Source organism: Phalaenopsis equestris, unplaced genomic scaffold (assembly GCF_001263595.1).
Source record: "Phalaenopsis equestris unplaced genomic scaffold, ASM126359v1 Scaffold000632, whole genome shotgun sequence".
Taxonomy (NCBI): Eukaryota; Viridiplantae; Streptophyta; class Magnoliopsida; order Asparagales; family Orchidaceae; genus Phalaenopsis; species Phalaenopsis equestris.
In genome coordinates, this window is record NW_018165072.1 from 278,802 (window position 1) to 297,391 (window position 18,590).

Below are 18,590 nucleotides of genomic sequence, written 5' to 3' on the forward strand. Positions count from 1 at the left end.
TTACTATCATTTTGGAATTTACAGAATCTCATAATTTATGATGGTGTTTTTTTGCCTATTTAGCCTAAATCATATGTAAACTTTGCTTAAAGTCGGCTACCACTGGTTCGGAGCAAATTGTTTGGTGGACGATAGTTTTGCTTTTATTCTAGGTTCTTAAGATATTAGTTTTTAAACAGCTGCATGATTGATAGTTTTCAGAAAGAATGTTTCCAGGGGTGGAACTAGCCTCTTATTTGAAGGAGGGCAAATTGCCCCTAGACCCAAAGTAAAATTTCAGGAGAGACGAAAGTAATATTTCAGATGGGGCAAAGACGAAATTACCCTTCTGTATAGGTAAAAATCCAAATTTGAGGGAGCCCTCCTTAGACTAAGTGCGCAAGTGAGTCAAGCCGACTCGTGAGCCGAATCTATAAGTGGCTTGTGAACTGAGCTCGATGAGCTAGCAAGACAAGCTTAAGCCAACACCGACTCAACTCGTTAGCTTGTGAACCGACTCGTTTAAAAAATAATAACATAAAATATACACAAAATATATTAAATTTCAAAACTTAATCTTTAAGGTATTAAAAATGTTAAGAAGTAGTTGTGGTATATAGAAAAATAGAAGAACGATTTGCGCAGAAAGTGAAAAAATTGGAACGAAAAAATTCACACCAGAAAATAATAACACAGTGAAACACACAGATTTACGTGGTTCGGCAAATTGCCTACGTCCACGGAGTTGCAGAGGATTTTACTATTTGAGGAATTTACGCTAGTCGATCGTCTCGACTTACAGGAGGGATCTCTCACTTCCTTTTTCTCTCTTCTTCTCTCTCTACACCGAGATACACCGAAGAAGATAAACTTACAAGAGAAATAAATTCAATTTCTCTTCTGCCACAAGCCACCAAGAAGAAGCTAAGGGAGAACAATCTTCTTTTCTTATTTCTTCTTCCTTCTGCCGCAAGGAACTACTTTTTGCACTTCTATTCCTCTATCACGTGGAAGCAGAACTGTCGAAGAAGAACACAAAAAGGGGGTGTGTTTAATCTGAAGGAGAGTCGTGTGATACCTTTTATCATTAAAAGAGGCGAGGTTGGCGACATTTCGCGAACATAAGTGATACTTCGCTTCGAGATGGAGAAAGACGGGAGCGGTTCACGACATTTCACGACAAAGGAGCGGGAGATGGGATCGAGAGGCGAGAGCGGGAAAAACAACCTTTTTTTTATTTGATGATCCGGGCTCCACACCGACATAAATAATATTCTTGATGTGTATTAAGTTATTCTTATTATTATCTTCTAATTGTTCATTCTATATCAACTTATTATAAACTTATTTTAAATTAATATCATATATTTATTTTTAATTTATAGATTTTTAATATTTAATTTTAAAAGAATTCGATTTTAAAATTTTGCCCACAGGGATCTGGCCGGAGTACAAGAGCTTTGACGCCGCCGCCCTAGGCACACCTCTGGTCCGCCGAGCAAGCGCAAGGGTACGTTTCAGGCCTCTCCGAAGTCTGAACCTTGTTAACAATCAAATCCCTAGTTTTCGTGGCAAGTACTTGAACTCCTTAACATAATAATTACCACGGAGAGGCGGATTCAACCTTTGTTAATTAAATAATATGATAATTAAGTTATGCTAATAACAACAATAAATGTATGCAAAAAAATACATACAACTAATATTTTAGAAAAAAAAAAACAGACAATATCTGTTGAAATATAAACTTGTTTTAGTTGTTTAAATAAAGCTTAATTTTTATAAGCTTATTCTAGAATATGTGGTAGGTATGAAATTATTGTGTAGTAGGTGTGGTAGGTGTGGTAGGTGTTGAATTATTGTGTGGTAGGTGTGGAATTATTTGTAACCATTGGATTGTAATTGTGGTGGCACAATCTTAGCCATTAATTTAGGAGGTGCCACTAGTATAAATAGGGGTGGAGTCTTTGAGTTTGTATCAAGCCCGAGCAAGCGCAAGGGTACGTTTCAGGCCTCTCCAAAGTCTGAACCTTGTTAACAATCAAATCCCTAGTTTTCGTGGCAAGTACTTGAACTCCTTAACATAATAATTACCACGGAGAGGCGGATTCAACCTTTGTTAATTAAATAATATGATAATTAAGTTATGCTAATAACAACAATAAATGTATGCAAAAAAATACATACAACTAATATTTTAGAAAAAAAAAAACAGACAATATCATCAAATATATAATTAAAAAATATAATAAAAAATGTTAAAAAATTCAAAAAAAATAGGAGTAAATAAGAGAGTAAATTGAATATGCATTTATGAAATTTCTAACAGAATTATATAAATTAAAAAATATGCATTTATGAAATATATAAGTGAAACGCTGAACTCGGGTCCTACCAGTTTCAGCGTTGAGAATTATGCAGCATGCATGGCTTTTAACAGTGGCAGCGAACCTCATTCATCGCAAGATCATTGCACCAGCTAAGCCTGGAAATGGAGTACAATTTCAGGTGATTAGTTTTTGATAATTGTGTATGAAAGCTACTATGTACATTTTAGAATGTGGAGCCTAAACCTATGTGGTTGTAGAGGATGTCAGTGAGCGCCTATGACTTTAAACGGAGCAATATATAGTTGTGTACTTTGATGGAGGAATTTCTAAAACACGTCTTTTTTTCTTTTAATTCTTTAAGAGAAATCGATTTCTTGAAAAAAAATTTGTAAAAGAGACAAAGTTGAAGTTTAAATATCGATTTTCACCAACAAAAAGCTAAAATCGATATTTAAATTCATTTTTTTCATTATTGTTTTAATTTTAATGTTAAAATTGAGTGTAAAATGAAATTTAAAATAGTATTTAAAATTATTAAAAATCCATATTTAAATATCAATTTTGTCCTATTTTTTGTTTATTTATGTCTTGGGTATCTATATGCCATCAATAATTTCATCATCTGACACGAATCTAAAAACATTATGTGGATCTTGAGGACGATCTTTTGAGTAAGAAATGATCAAACTTTGATTAAAAATTGTCAAAGCTTCAATTTTAGCAAACTTGCAATCAAACTGATTGGCTCGACAAGACGAACCCAATGGTGCCAAAATTGGTTCAATCCGAGCTAAATCTAGCACCGATCAATCCATTAAACTTCTTTTGAAAGCCTTCCTAGCCTATTGAAAGTTCAAACAAATGTCAAATATTGCGATCTTCTAATTAAATTGAGCATTTTTACAAAACGAATCAAACGAACCCAAGATTATTCAATTCTGACATCATTAAGACACTCAAATATCAACTGAATGATGTTTGACTGAGGGAATCTCTTCGAGCGATCTGATTAGAGCTGTTCAGAATCCCTTCTTATTTGTCGCCAGACTTTATAAATAAAGTCATATCCCAAATAAGATAAATGATTGGAGATAATATTCTAACACGAGAATTTAGGAACAATGATATGCAAGATTGTGATGTTTATACATAAATAACTCAGACTTAATCTTTTAGTGAGCTTAATTGATGGTAATGGAACAAAGACAGAGAAAATTATGTAAGTATTAAATGATGAATTTGGTTTCATACCAAGAACCATTGCTAAAATAAATTATTTCAAGCCTTATAAATTTTATTTTATCTATATTCTTGTCTTGCAATTTTATTCTAAAATTAATATTCCTAAAATATGATTTTAAATATTATTTTAATTATCATTTTACCCTCAATTTGAGCACTGAAATCCAAAAAAAAAACAAAGAGATCATTTTAAAAATTATTTAAACTTTCATTTACCCCCTGAAATAAAAAAAAATTTAAAAAGAGGACAAAATCGGTATTTCGGTACTGATTTTGACAAATTTAAATATTATTTTTAACTTCCATTTTACACTTACTTTTAACACTGAATAAAAGAAAGGATAAAATCGGTATATAAATATTGATTTAGACCTTAGGTTAGTAAAAAATCAGTATTTAAATACCAACTTCGTCTCTTCTATAATTTTTATCTTTTCAAAAATTTAGGACCTGGAGACAGGCAGTTATGAAAAGTTCCTGAAATAAAGCTAAAATTTCAGCAGGTGTCTTTTCATCCATCTCAAGGTGAATTAGCTGGTCCTCTGCCAATCATGATTGGTTAACTAACTTGAATTATTAATTAAGTCAAAATTATACTAGTAGAAAAAATATTATGTTGGAGTGTGGAGTCTGGCACTCCAAGGAGCGCTCCTGCACCATCATAAACGGACGCTCTTGTGCCTGGGCTTGGTATAGCCATGCCTGAAACTGGTATTGCTATGGCCGGTATAACTGTGCCACAAAAGGTGTAGCCATGCTGTAAAGGATCGTTCATTCACGTGGTTTTTCCAGAGCGCGTGGAATATTTTTGACAGTGTGGTTACACCGTCGAGATAATTTTACTGTATATGGTTCTTAAAGTCACGATTAGAGCAACGAAAGTTTTTATTCTCGTGTGCGGCACTCAAATATAATTTGCATGAAGCAGGGGATGGTTGAATATGAGGATTTAAGAGAGTGCTTTCTCTTTTGAGATGGAGAGAAAGGGTTGGAGCAAAATTCTATAAGTTTTATTGATTGTAGAGAGAAAATATGAGTGAGTATTTCTCTACATTTCTAGTTTTTCATAGTGAAAATTTCTCATGATATGACTGCACAATTTTTTCCCGTTATCTGGTTTTCTATGTAAACGTTAGTGTGCTCTTTTGAGATTGTTTTTCTAGTGCTTCGGTTCGATATATATATATATATATATATATTCTACATTGTGATTTTGATTTCTAATTGATCGAAGCCCAAAGTATTTTATAGTTCCATCCTAATAAATAATATCAAAGCAGAGGCTCTTTAATTTGAGTGGGTGGAAGATCGACGAAATGCGATATAAAGTGAAGAAGTTCAATAGGTCGAACTTTGCATTTTAGAGGGTGCAAGTGAAGGATTTGCTATATAAAAAAAAAAAAAAAACTACACCTGCCACTACAAGGAATTACCAAAAAGCCTGAATCGATGACAATGGAGGAATGAGAAGTGCTGGAGCAAACGACCCTTAGTTTGATCCATTTGTCACTTTCATCACATGTTGCATTCGATATAGTGAATGAATAAATCATGGTGGATCGCATGGCAACACCGACAAAAATTTATGAAAATCTTCTGCTTCAATTAAGATTTTTTTGATGAAGAAGTTATTTAACATGAAAATGGTAGAAAACAGTTCAGTGGCATAACATCTGAACAATTTCAACATTGTAACGAGATAAGATTTTTCTGATGAAGAAGTTATTCAACATGAAAATGGTAGAAAACAGTTCAGCGGCATAACATCTGAACAATTTCAACATTGTAACGAGTCTGTTATGCTTTATAAGATTTATATTTGATGATGAGGTCAGAACACCATTAATTCTATCTTTATTATCAAACAACATGGATGTACGGATCACGTCGGTGAGTGTTTCTTCAAAGAATATAAAGTTGAAGTTTGACAACATCTTGTGGTTATTAATGAATGATGAAGTTTGAAGAAAGAAAGTGATTGTCAAATCTTTAGGTTCTACATTGAATGTTGAAAATAGAGAAATGATTCTAAAAAATAATACAGACAGAGAGATATTTAAGTCCAAAAGAGGGAATTCAGGTCAAGCAAAGAAAATTACAAAAAAGAATATTGGAGTGGTTAAAGAAAGGACATTTCAAGAAAGACTGTAAAACTCCAAGGAAGTCTCGTGTTGGGGGACAATAAATGTATGTCTCTACAAATGTCTCCATTGGCAAAAACAAATGTGACTCCCTGGTGTTATCCCTGGATAATACTAAATCTTAAATAGTAGATTCAGATGACTCTTTACATGCATGACCCAATAAAAGGTGTTTAAAAATTACACTCTCAGTGATTTAGAGAAGGCTAATTTGAGAGTCAACAAGGCCTAAAATATCATAAGAAAGGGTGATGTGGCTATTAAGTTGCCAAATGAAATAGTCTGAAAGTTTATTGAAGGCAAACATGTTCCAAATTTGAAATGAAATCTAATATCTATGAGCTATTTGAAAAATTCAAGATTCTTGAATACTTTCACAGGTGACTCATGGAAGGTGACCAGAGGGCAATAGTGATGACTCGACACAAAATTGATGGCACTCCTTACCTTATCAAGGAGATAGTGGATTTCATCGACGTGACTATAACCATGGTGAATGTAGTTCTATGACACCAAAGGCTTGGTCATATGAGCGAGAAATGTATGAAATCCATTCTTTGAAACGATAAACTTCAGGGTTTGAAATCTATAGATTTGAATTTCTTAAAAGACTGTATATATGACAAACAGAAGAAAGTTTTTCTCTCTAAAAGTGGGTCGATGGTGAAATTTTATAAATTAAAATTAGTGCATATTAAAGTATGGGGTCCTACCTCATTTCATTCCATTTAAGGTTCCTATTAAATTTTCTCATTTATAAACAACCACACTAAAAAATTATGGGTTTACTTCTTAAATCAGAACTTTGAGGTATTTGAAGTGTTTAAGAAGTGGAAGGTCGTGCTAAAAAATGAGACATGTTTAAGATGAAGTGTCTCAAATCAGAGAATGAGAGCATGCATTATGAGAAATTTCTATGATGCATATGGGACCAAGCATGAGTTTAATGTCCCAAGAGCTCCATAGCTTAAAGTAGTAGTTAAAGACATGAATAAAAAAATCATGGAGTCTATCTAGAGCATGTGGCTGCATGTTGGCTTACCAAAATAATTTTGGCTAAAGCAGTAAAGACTAATGTTTTTTTGTTTAACAATGGTCTATCAGTACCTTTGAAGGAAGACTTACCAAAATAAACATTGAGTGACAAGGAGGTAAACCTATCTCTTTTAAAAATATTTGGGTGTTATGCATATCTTCATATTGATGCAGAATCTAAGAATAAGGTTTACTAAAAAATTTTCAAGTACTTTCATTGGATATGACTTCGATGTGTTTGGATACATGTTTTGAGACTATCAGAATAAGAAATTCATCAGGATTAGATATGTTATATTCAATGAATTAGAGATAAATAGGAACACGAGCATAACTTAGGATTTTCTTCTAGTTACCTTTAAAGAGTCCAAGTATGTTGAGATGTAAGACATTGGCGATCAACAGGGTGGTGAAAAAAGAAGTGCTCAATTAGATGGAACATAGAAAGTCCCTTCGCCAACTCTTAATAAAATTGAGAGATCCAACAGAGTGATACAACATGTATTCTCCTTGTTTTACTATTTGTTACTATCTAATGGTGATGAACCAGAGTACAATGGAAGGTCACTCGAGTTAAAAATGCAAGGGAGTGGGAGTTTGCCATTGATAATGAGATGCATTCTTCGGAGTCAAACTAAATATGAGATTTATCAATATTACGAGATGATAGAAGATCACTACACAACAAGTTGGTCTGCATGTCGAAAAAGGAATAAGATGGTGGCAGATGCTACAAAGTAAGGTTTATTGTGAATTTGTTCTAGCAGAAGAAATGAGTGGACTACATAAAAAAATTTTCTTCGATAGTGTTGTGTTGTGTCTGTTAATAGAGGAAGATCTACATCTAATGAAGATGGACTTAAGGAAAAACTTCTTACATAGAGATCTGAAGGAGGAACTGTATGTGATGCAAGCGTAGGGTTATGAGGTTCGAAGATAAGAAAGTTTGGTTAGCAGGTTGAAGAAGAGTCTTTATGGCTTGAAGCGAGCCCCAAGATAATGGTACATGAGTTTTTACTAGTTTTATGTCAGACAGTGAGTACTTGGAGTGCCACGTAAACCACTGTTATTTCATTAAATACTTCAGTAATTATTATGTCTTGGACCTTTTGTTTGTGGATGACATGCTAATTTTCCAAGCAAATATGGAGAAAATGAGGATCTTAAAATAGCAAATATTTAGTTTGAGATGAGGGATATATGTTTAACAAAGAAGATCCTTGGTATGAGAATCAACAAAGACAAGAGTGCAAGTTTATTAAAGTTATATTGGCTAAAGTATGTTGAGAAGAATCTACAAAGGTTCAAAATGAGCAAGGAAAACCTAGTTTGCACCCTCTTAGATAGTCACTTCAAGTTATCTAATAAATTATCAAAGATTAAAGTAGAGAAAGCACTTATGGGAAAACTTTGTTTGTTTCAACATTTGAGATTCTGATGAATGTAATGATTTGTATAAGTCTAGATATTGCATATATAATATGAGTGGTCAACATGTGCATAGACAAATCAGGTAGACATCATTGGGAGACGGTGAAATGGACTCTCAAGTATTTGATGAGAACAATCAAAATGTCACTTTTCTTTGGAAGTGTGGTGATAAATTTAAATATATTTGTAGATTTAGATCTAGCTGGAAATTTGGATAGTAGAAGTACAACAATGTATATCTTCACTTTAAGGAACACAATAATGAGTCAGGTTTCTAACCTACAGAAGATCTTTGCATGTTCAACTACTTAGGCAAAATTTATTGTTATCGCTAAGGCTAGCATGCATATTATTCAGTTATAAGGCTTTATGGCAGAATTGGGCAAGGAGCAGGGGATAACAAAGCTTTATAATGATAGTATGTATGCAATCCATCTTGCTAAACATGTTGCATTTCATGCTAGGACAAAACACATTTAGCTAAAGTATCATTTTATACGCTTTATTCTAGAAGCTTGGTAGTTGTTCTTAGAGAAGATACACATAGTTCAAATTCCTGAGAATATGTTGAAAAAGGTGGTGACTATTAAGAACTGGAGTTATGTTGGCTTGATTTAGATTATAAAATGGTTGAGAATGGGGATGAGCCACCACAAAATGTAATTATGAAGTTGATGAGATAAAAATATAAATTTTAAGGACATTTGTTAGGATCTATCAGTTTATAAGTGGGAGATTATTAAAGTGTGAAGCATATCACATGAAGGATTGCTCCCGCGCCTAGGCTTCGTAGCCATGCACATAACGAACATAGTTATGCTAGACAATTGACAGCGACTTTATATATGCTTAAAAATACAAGTAGACACCAAAAATTTAACAACGGTCATAGATTCAACAAAGATGTATATATATAATATTCAATAATAGTAAATTCACACTTATCAATGCAAGTATATGTATCGCTCAAGTAATATAGGGCTCTAATGGAGTCCTAGATATCGATCCCACAGGAAGTAGTATTAGAACTACAAACTAAGATTTTCGAAAATCAATACTAAATCACAACAATATAATTCAAATTGCTTATCTGTCACTAATAGACAATTCAAATGAATGTGTAATTTTAATAACTCTTAAATAACTAATTATACTAATAAAGTTGTTAATGTGAAATGCAATATATAAGAAAACATTCTTCTCCTTGTCAAGTAATTATAGTAAATGAATAAAGTGAATCAGTTCAAATTGTATTGTGCCAAATAGGAGCATACCTATTCTTTACCCTTTGATCCAGGCATAAAGAAAATTGACTAATCCTACGCTTGTTTACTGAATCTATGACTAGGCTGGGAGGATATCGGCTTTCATTTAGGAGCTCTAACGTTCCCCTCTGGGGATTTTAGTCTTTCACTCTAAAATCTCAAATTCTACGTCCGATAATTTTATTTCTCTATTTATTTGCACCTAGTTTCCAAGGGCTTTGACCTCCCTGAATTTTGCATGTAATATTCACTTTAGTTGTAAAACTCAACATATTTTAACAAATCAATTGACCAGATTGAAAGTAAATTAAGATCGAAGTGAAATAATCATCACAATTTGTTTAACATTTTCATGGCTCAACTAAGTCAAATCACCATTTCATAAATCTCAATACAAGGAGAAAGACAGAGGAAACTACTCATAACTCATGGGGAAGACACAACAAACTCGGAATTCATATATAAAAGCAAAGTCATACAAACTACAATAAGTAAATAACACTTTTTCTCTAATTCCTCCCCAATCAAACTCCTTAAAGTTCCTCTGAATCTCTTCCTTTCTTTACATCACACAAAATTCTTCTTCGAAGCAGTAAGGAGGAAGAAATCTCTCACTTTCCCTCCACTCTTACAATCTCTCGAAGAATTCCTCACAATTAGACTCTAAAGTAAACTTTCTATAAACTACTGGAACCTCTCTAACCTCTAAAACCTCTCCCTCTCTCTCTGATTTTTGGCCAAAATCTTCTTTTAAAGATGTAGAAGAGTTTTCCCAAGAGTTGCCTAAGCATCCCTCCAAAAATCGTCCACATTCAATGCACTTTTGGACATAACCGCTGATCTCGCCATCGGCGGCCTCGAGGGCACCGTCGGTGGGTCTTCTCAAACTCTTGAGCCTCCTTTCACTTTCGGCCAAAGTCTTCTTTTAAGGATGTGGATGAGTTTTCCCAAGAGTTGCCTAAGCATCCGTCCAAAAATCGTCCACCTTCAATGCACCTTTGGACATAACCGCCGATCTTGCCGTCAGCGAGTCTTCTAAATTATTTAATATGGAGTCTCAGGAAACTCTTGCCGTCAGCGCCGTTGGATTCGCCGTCGGCGCCCTAGTTCAAATCTTCACATTTTGGTCCTTTTTCGCTCTAATTTCTGTCCCCTTTTTCGCTCTAATTTCGCTCCTTTTTGCATCTTTTTGCTCCAATGACCCTAATTCATCATTCTTTCAACAAAACATCAAAAATACCTTTCTTTAAAGTGTAATATCATTAAAAATAGTATATAAACAACAAAACATCAAAAATACTTTTCTTTAAAGTGCAATATCATCAAAGACAGTGTAAAATAGGTATGAAAATCTCAACATATTTTTCTTTGGTCAACAATGTAACTAAGCCTCATCGGAATGGACTAAGTCTAAGTTGGGTTAGACTTAGGGTTTAGTTTTAGGTCTGATGTGGGTAAGACCTAAAGACTTTGACTAAGTCTAAGTTAGATTAAACTTAGGGCTTATGATAGGTCCAATGTGGGTTAGACCTAAAGAGTTTGGGTATAGGGTTGGGCATGAGCAAAGCCAAATCTGAGTAGGACTTAGACTTGTCCTCCATTAGATGGAGTCCAATTGTGGGTCCTTTTAAGTCTAAATTGGGTTAGACCTAATGCCAAGCCCAAGCTTAAATTGAGTTAACCTTAGGTCATTAAGAGTATGTCATGGTTAAGGGAATAACCATGTTGTCAAACACTTAAGACCCTCATTAGGTTAAGCCCCTAAGAGTCATGTTGATTCTCATACCAAGGATCTTCTTTGTTGGACCTATATACCTAATCTCAAATTAGATATTTTCTCTTCTAAGTTCTTGATTTTCTCCATACTTTCCCTTAAAACTAACGTGTCATCCATAAACAAAAGGTGCAAGACAGAATAATACTGAAGTATTTGATGAAACAACAGTGGTCTGCTTGACACTTCAAGTACTCATTGTTTAACATAAACATGTAAAACCTCATGTACCATTATTTGGGAGCTCTCTTAAAGCCATAAAGGCTCTTCTTCAACCTGCTAACCAAACTTTCTTAGTGTTTTAAATTAGATTTGGGGGACAATACATCCTTAGGGTTTGATCCTCCTATAAGAACTCGTTCTTGAGTTTTAATATGTTGGTCCCCAACTACTTAACCAAATGTTGAGGGTTTGAGACCGCCCATGTGAGACTGAATAAGAGCCAAGAAGTAGTTCATAGTTTCTAAGTGAGGTGAGGTGTTCCCAACACTAGTTTTCTAGTATAATCAAAAGAAAAGTCATATGGCTAGATCCTAAATTCTATAAGAAAAATTTAGAACTAACCAAAAATGAGCTTAACAAGCAGCGCCATCATCTCAGATACAACCCACAAAGTGGAAATAAACTCTACACAAGAGATTTGAAGACAACAAAAGAAGAACTGACCTTTACACCTTTAGGGGACAACAATTTATAGGCTCCCTTGAACAGAGAAAGATTCAACATAGAGGGGCAGAGTGGAAAGATAAGAAGAGTCTAAAAAACCCAGAGTTCCCAACCGACGCTATCCTTGATTGAGCAGGTTCAGTGTACCTTTCCTTCTTCGTGACTCAAGATTGCGGGTTTCGGTGAAGTGCCTGGGATTCTTGCCCGCGGGATTGAAGCACACCCCCGTTTTGAGGCACATATAGCCTCTGCGTCATCGATCCCAAGAGGTAAGACTAGATTGAATGATACAATACCCCTCAAAGTCGAGCCCAAGAGGCAAAAATTGATGAGAAGCTACTATGGACCAAGAAGTCGAGCCCAAAAGACAAGACTCAACGGGATTATACAAGGCACCCCTGAAACCTAAGAGGGAAAATTTGATAGGAAGTTGTCATGTCTCTAGAAGTCGAGCCAAAGAGGCAAGACTCTATAGGAAGATACGATACCTTTAGAAGTTGAGCTCAAGAGGCAAACCTAGATGGGAAGTTGTTATGCTTCTGGAAGATGAGCATAAGAGGCAAATCTCGATGAAAGGTGGTAGTGGACATGGTCATCATTAGAAAGACTCCAAGAGAGAAAGTGGTTGGTAGGGTCTCAGCTCAAAGTCCTCAGAAGGCTACAAGCCTCAGGACACACAGGTACATCAAAGATCTCAGAAGGCTATGAGCCTTAGATGACACCGAGACATTTCAAGCTCTTAGAAGAAATAAACTTAAGAAGGCACAACCCTCAGAAGATACATGCCTAAGAAGATATGAATCTCAGAAGATACAAGTCTAAAAAGGTACCTAATTCTTTTTATATATAAGTGAGCGTGCTAACTTTAATTACAGAATTCTGCATGATTGAGAAGCCACAACAACCTCAGAAACAACTTCAAAGACGTACAAAGAAATATATTATCAATATCTACAAAGGCTACATCAGGCAATTGAAAGACTACAAAGACCAACATATACTTGTACATGGGCTACAATAAATCAACTCATATTCGAGTAGAGTCAACATTACCTCCCTGAAATTCCAGTATTTCTGCTAATCATTAGGGGGTCTCCATATATCATCACCAAAGAAGCATGAAAATCTCCCCCCTCAAAATGCAACAGGAAAACTCCAACATTTCTTCATCTTCATTGGAATGTGCATCAACAAGAAGCAAGAAAATCCCAAGTCACCTGCTGAGTAAGGATGGGCATTACTTTCTTTATCTCAGCGACGCGAAAGAAGATTTCATTGCTCGTCTGCTACGCAGGAAGGGAATGACTTTCTTAGCAGCTCAAAGCAAATGAAGATCTCGTTGCTCGCCTGCAACGCAGAACGAGGAAGACTTTCTCTGGCAACTCAACACGAAAGATGATCACATTGTTCTCTTGCTACGTATGACAAAAATGACTTTCTTCTACAGTACAATGCGAAAGAAGATCATGTCACTCGTCTGCTACATTGGATGTAGACAACTTTTTTCTGCAGCGCAACACGAAAGCAGATCTCATTGTTCACCTGCTATGCATGACGTGAACGAATTTCTCCTTCACCGCAATGCGAAATAAAATTCCATTGATCGCCTGCTACGTAGGATGGTGACAAATTTCTTCTTTGCTGCAACATGAAAGATGATCTCATCAGTCGCCTGTTATACAAGACGGTGACGACTTTCTTCTGCGTCTCAACATGAAAGTGAATCTCATTGATCGTCTATTACGTAGGATGTGGACGACTTTCTTTTACGCCACAATACGAAAGAGGATCCTGTTGATAACCAACTACACTGGTTGGAGATGACTTCTTACTTCTATAAAAGCCCGAATCACCTACGAAGCATAGTGGGGGACTCCACTTTCTAACCTCTACTTCTTGCCTATTCATATGCTAAAACATTACTCAAAGCTATTATTAAAAATAAATTCAGCCATTGAAGAAGAATAGTTGAAAAGTCAGAATTAAAAACCCTCATTAATTATAGTATTAATAAATAAAATAAAAAACTGCTGAAATTTTCTTTCCCTTTGGCCTTCCACCTTAAAAAAAAAAAAAAGGAAAGGAAAAAGAGGAACGACAGTCATTTTAAACAATAAAATTAAAAAAGAAACAATTTAAATATATATATACATATATATACAATCGGATTTTACTGATCTCTTCCATTCCCGCATCCGACTTCACGCAAACGTCGACCAGCTGCCCACCGCCGGCATTCCGAATTCCAGCCTTCAAATTTGAAAGAATTATTATTATTTTTTTTTTCTTTTTTCGCGAAGCATGGGAATGACCATATGTACGTGAGTTCTTACCATATATATGCATATGTGTTAACTTTATATATATATATATACATATAGAGAGAGAGAGAGAGAGAGAGAGAGACATATGAAAATATCATGAAAATTAAAGTGCTTCAAATTCCATTATTTGTTGATGATGAAGTTGGTCTCGCTAAAAAATAACGGAGTAATTGATATGCCACCAACAAATTTCATCATCCAATACGAATCTTGAGGCATCTCATTAATATTGAGGTAATTTTTTTAGCAATAAATGTTTAAACTTTATAAAAAATAATCAAGAGCTCCGATTCCGGCAAAATTATAATCAAACAGACCAGCTCGACGAGACATATCCAATGATATCAACATTGATCCAATCTGAACCAAATCCAAGTTTGATCTAATAATTAAACCATGCCTAGGAGTTATCCGGATACATTTCGAAGGTCAAATAGATGTTGAAACCGGAAAATTCATAATCAAATCGAGATCTGGGCGAGACGAATGTAATGAGCCCAATATCTCTCAATTGTGATATGGTTAAGGCCCTCAAGCATTCATCAAACACCGATTGATCAAGGGAAGCTCTCTGAGCCTTCTGATCCAAGTAGTTTATATTCATGCATTAATTGCACCCAGACTCTATAAATAGAACCCCATCACACTCTTGAGAGGGGATGGGAGCTTGAGGCTTGAAGAAAAGCTTGACGCTTTTAGGAAGAGTTGAAGTCCAGTATCACTCATGTCGCCGTTAATCTCTGTCGACCACCGTCTACCTCCAATGATTGTCACCAACCACCGTCAACCATCGACGATCGTCGTCGATAGCCGTAGACCACCGTCAACCACCACTCATCGGACATTGCCGATCAGCATCGTTCGCCGCTCGTTCCTTGCATCATTTTTATTCGCACTTCGACCTTGTAATTCAGAAGACTTTGTAACCGGATCTTTATATTTGGGCAAGACCTTGTGGTTTTTCCCTTTCTGGGTTTTCCACATAAGAATTTCTGGTGTCTCCACTGGTTATTTTCTTCTATTTGAGTATATGTTGAATCTTCATGCAACGCTAAGATAATAAACTATTACTGACCTAGTGTTGTGAATCTTCTAACACACATCAAGAATATAAGTCTTTTCAAGTTAATTTTACACAACAAAGGATATGCTAATCCAATAAGTTTCATTCTAGTTGTGGTTGGAGGTGAGCAGCTGAGATATAGATTAGAGGAGTGCTGGTTGTAAATGATAGAGCTAGTGGAAAGCAAACACTGTTTCATCAAAAGAAGTTACTATTAATGACTGTCATTTTAGTAACTCACGATATAAAGTTAGCAGATAAAAAAAAGGATTATTAAATAGATATGAGGTTTAAAGGGCTCAAATTGATAGTGCTTTTAATTACGCACGCCATTTCTACGCTGATCCTTTTGGATTGTCCAAAGCCACTTGAATCAGTTCTGTTTTCATAAACATGAGAGTGTAAATAATTAAAAAGGCTTTCAACTTCATCTTGTCATGATATATAAAATAAATGTAGCTGACCAATTTCTCTTAAAAAATATTGCTAATATATTTGATATGAGATTAAAATGTGTTAGATTTTATAAAAATGATAAGTCTTGATTAATGAAAATAAGAGGAAGGCTACACATCAAGCTTGTGACACCTGACGATGGCAGCAGAACAATTTCAACAATTTATGTAGGCGTATTCTTTAGGGAATAGGACAATGGATACTAAAAAGGTTAAAAAGAAGTGGACGCATGTCTTGCAACGAAAGGTGTTGTCTCCACATATAGAAGCCAACAATAAGATAAGGAATAGAAGATATTGGATAAATTGGTCTTACAAGAAGAAAACACTTTCGTTCTATCTAATGTGAACAAAAAATATTCTAAGAAGTTGTCTTTTACAATGTATTTATCAAGCAAAAATTAAGCATTTATTAGCAAATAATTACAACACATTAGAACTCTCATTCAACTTTTTTTTAGAAGTTATACTTCTAACTTGATGCTTGAATCTTAAGATGTGAGGGATATGAATAAATATCTTATTTATAACTTCTTCATAATGCTCATTTCATCGATCAAAGTAATGCCGACTTTCTATTTTTCACTTGCCAAACCTAAGAAACACACATATCTCACATGTATCATTTAATATTTTAATTTTTATCTTGTTTACTCATCAAAAACTTTTTTATTCAGCAATCTTTCGTAAACTTGATCTGTGAATTCAAAAGTACTTTATAATTTCACAAACTTTTCTTACTTGAGTACTATAGAAAATATATCAGTCACTTGATATTGAGATAACACTTACTTTAACTCCACCTCCTATCTTGTTATGCATACTTAATATAAAAATATTTATTTTTAATGCACTTCTACTATATGTGATGGGATTCTTTTCGAATAAGATTTATTTATTGCTACTATATCTTGATAGACTTTTCTTGCAAAAACTATAATTGCTTACATAAAATTAATTTTTTGTTAGTTAGCATGATAACCACTTGAAATAATGATCATATGTAATAAGCATTGTAAGTTGTGAGAGTAATAACTACTTGATTTTTTTGATATCCAAGTGAAAACAATCTCTCTTATGAAGTATATAAATCTATTAGGGTTCTTTTATTGTCCAAATATCCATTCTAATGAAAATACTACATCTAACAATCTTATATTCAGTATAAGAAGAGTAAATAAAGTGATAGTTAATTATATTTCTCTTTGCAGTCAAGAATTGAGAAATTGTTGGAACTTCCATGTAATGAATAACTACCTAAATATCATATATAGTATTTGGTCTTGTACAGGTTAAGCAGTTTAAGCTTTTGACAATAAACTTTTTGCCAAAGTTCACATTAGTAACGATTTCATATTCCATCAATACTTCAATAAGATCAGAGTTATCCATCTTGAGCTTTTTGAAAAACAAAATTTAACATAGTTTTCTCGAGTAAAAATGAAGCTTTTATTTATGTTATTATTTTTTTTTGCTTGACTTTAGTAATGCAACTGATCGACTTGAGCTTGAGGTAGCTATTTCTAGCACTTTTTATCATGTGTATTTGAGAAAATAGAAAAAAAAAATTTAATTAAGATTAAAATAGGAGAATTGATGAACATAATCTAAACGATGAACAAAAATATAATCAGATCTAACATATGCATTACATCATTGGCACGAGTGTGGACATATTACTGAGCAAAGAAAAGTAAAATGCATTAATTGAGATTGAAAAAAGTATACATCGTTGAAAGAAAATAAGATAGTTTTTCATAGAGGGCGAGAGTGAAAGCCATTTTTTTAGTTACTATACACGACAATTGGACTTCTGACATTATGAGTACCATCACTCCAGATCAAAACAGCAGAGATAATGTTTTTTGGAGCATCTCCTTCAAGCTTGATTGAAAATGTTTTCTTCTCTAACAAAGCTTCAAATGACAATACATTCGGCTCAACAGTGATCTTGAGACTGGGAGGAGCATTCACAGAAGCCTTGTAAGTGGAATTTGACACTCCGACATTTGTGACTGTTCTTTGGAAGGATGCTGAAATAGATTTTCCCTGTTGAGCTTTTAAAGCAAAGGTGGGATAGTTGAGATCTAACACTGTTCCATTATTTGCAGAGGTGCAACTGCTCTGATCTCCCGTGACAAGTCTTAAATTTTTGGTGCTATAACCTTCACCGCATAACATTTTAATGTAGTCTATTTCTTGAGCATCATAGACAAGGCCGGGATTCAAAGCTGCGAGTGGGTTTATATGTCCTGCTCCATAAGCAAATTCTGCATCTGCATTCTTAGTTGAGCTCATCACATAGACTGCAAGAGTTAAGAACAAAAACTCAATGCTCCTCAAGACATAATGGAGTACTGTAGCTTAAATGTAAATTTATCAAGCATGTATTTTTTATTTTAAAAAAAAAAATTACCAGTGGTAATAAGTGCAGATTTTATAGCAGCTGAAGACCAAGTTGGATTAAATGATTTGACATAGGCAGCGGCCCCTGTGGCATGAGGGCATGCCATGGATGTGCCTGATATAATGTTATAAGGTACTCCAAGTTTCTCTGCACTAAGTGGAGACCATGCCGCTAAAATGTCCACACCTGGCGCTGTTAGGTCCGGCTACATCACATATGCACGTTAATAGCTTTTTTACACAAAGTAAATCTAATATATATTAATGTCAAATTAATCACTTAATTAGTTACCTTTAGTATATTCGAGGTGATAGGATTTGGACCGCGTGATGAGAATGATGCCACGTATGGTGCCGCCGCATCGAGGGCAGTCTGACTTTTTGAAATACTAGCCGTAGGGTTGCTGTCAGACAGTTATTTAAGGATGGATTATCATAACAATATAAAGATTAAGAATTAATGATATATATATATATAT

General features: G+C 34.5%; 1 protein-coding gene across 1 annotated transcript in view; it reads right to left on the bottom strand.

Annotated features, from left to right (window-relative positions):
* Positions 1 to 17,473: 17,473 nt before the first annotated feature.
* Positions 17,474 to 18,590, bottom strand: part of LOC110030021 (cucumisin-like) — a 2,953-nt gene continuing 1,836 nt past the window's right edge. Inside the window, 3 exon segments of the mRNA XM_020732558.1 lie at positions 17,474 to 18,011; positions 18,122 to 18,317; positions 18,404 to 18,515. Coding sequence (XP_020588217.1) covers positions 17,491 to 18,011; positions 18,122 to 18,317; positions 18,404 to 18,515 — 829 coding nt within the window. The 3' untranslated portion in view covers positions 17,474 to 17,490.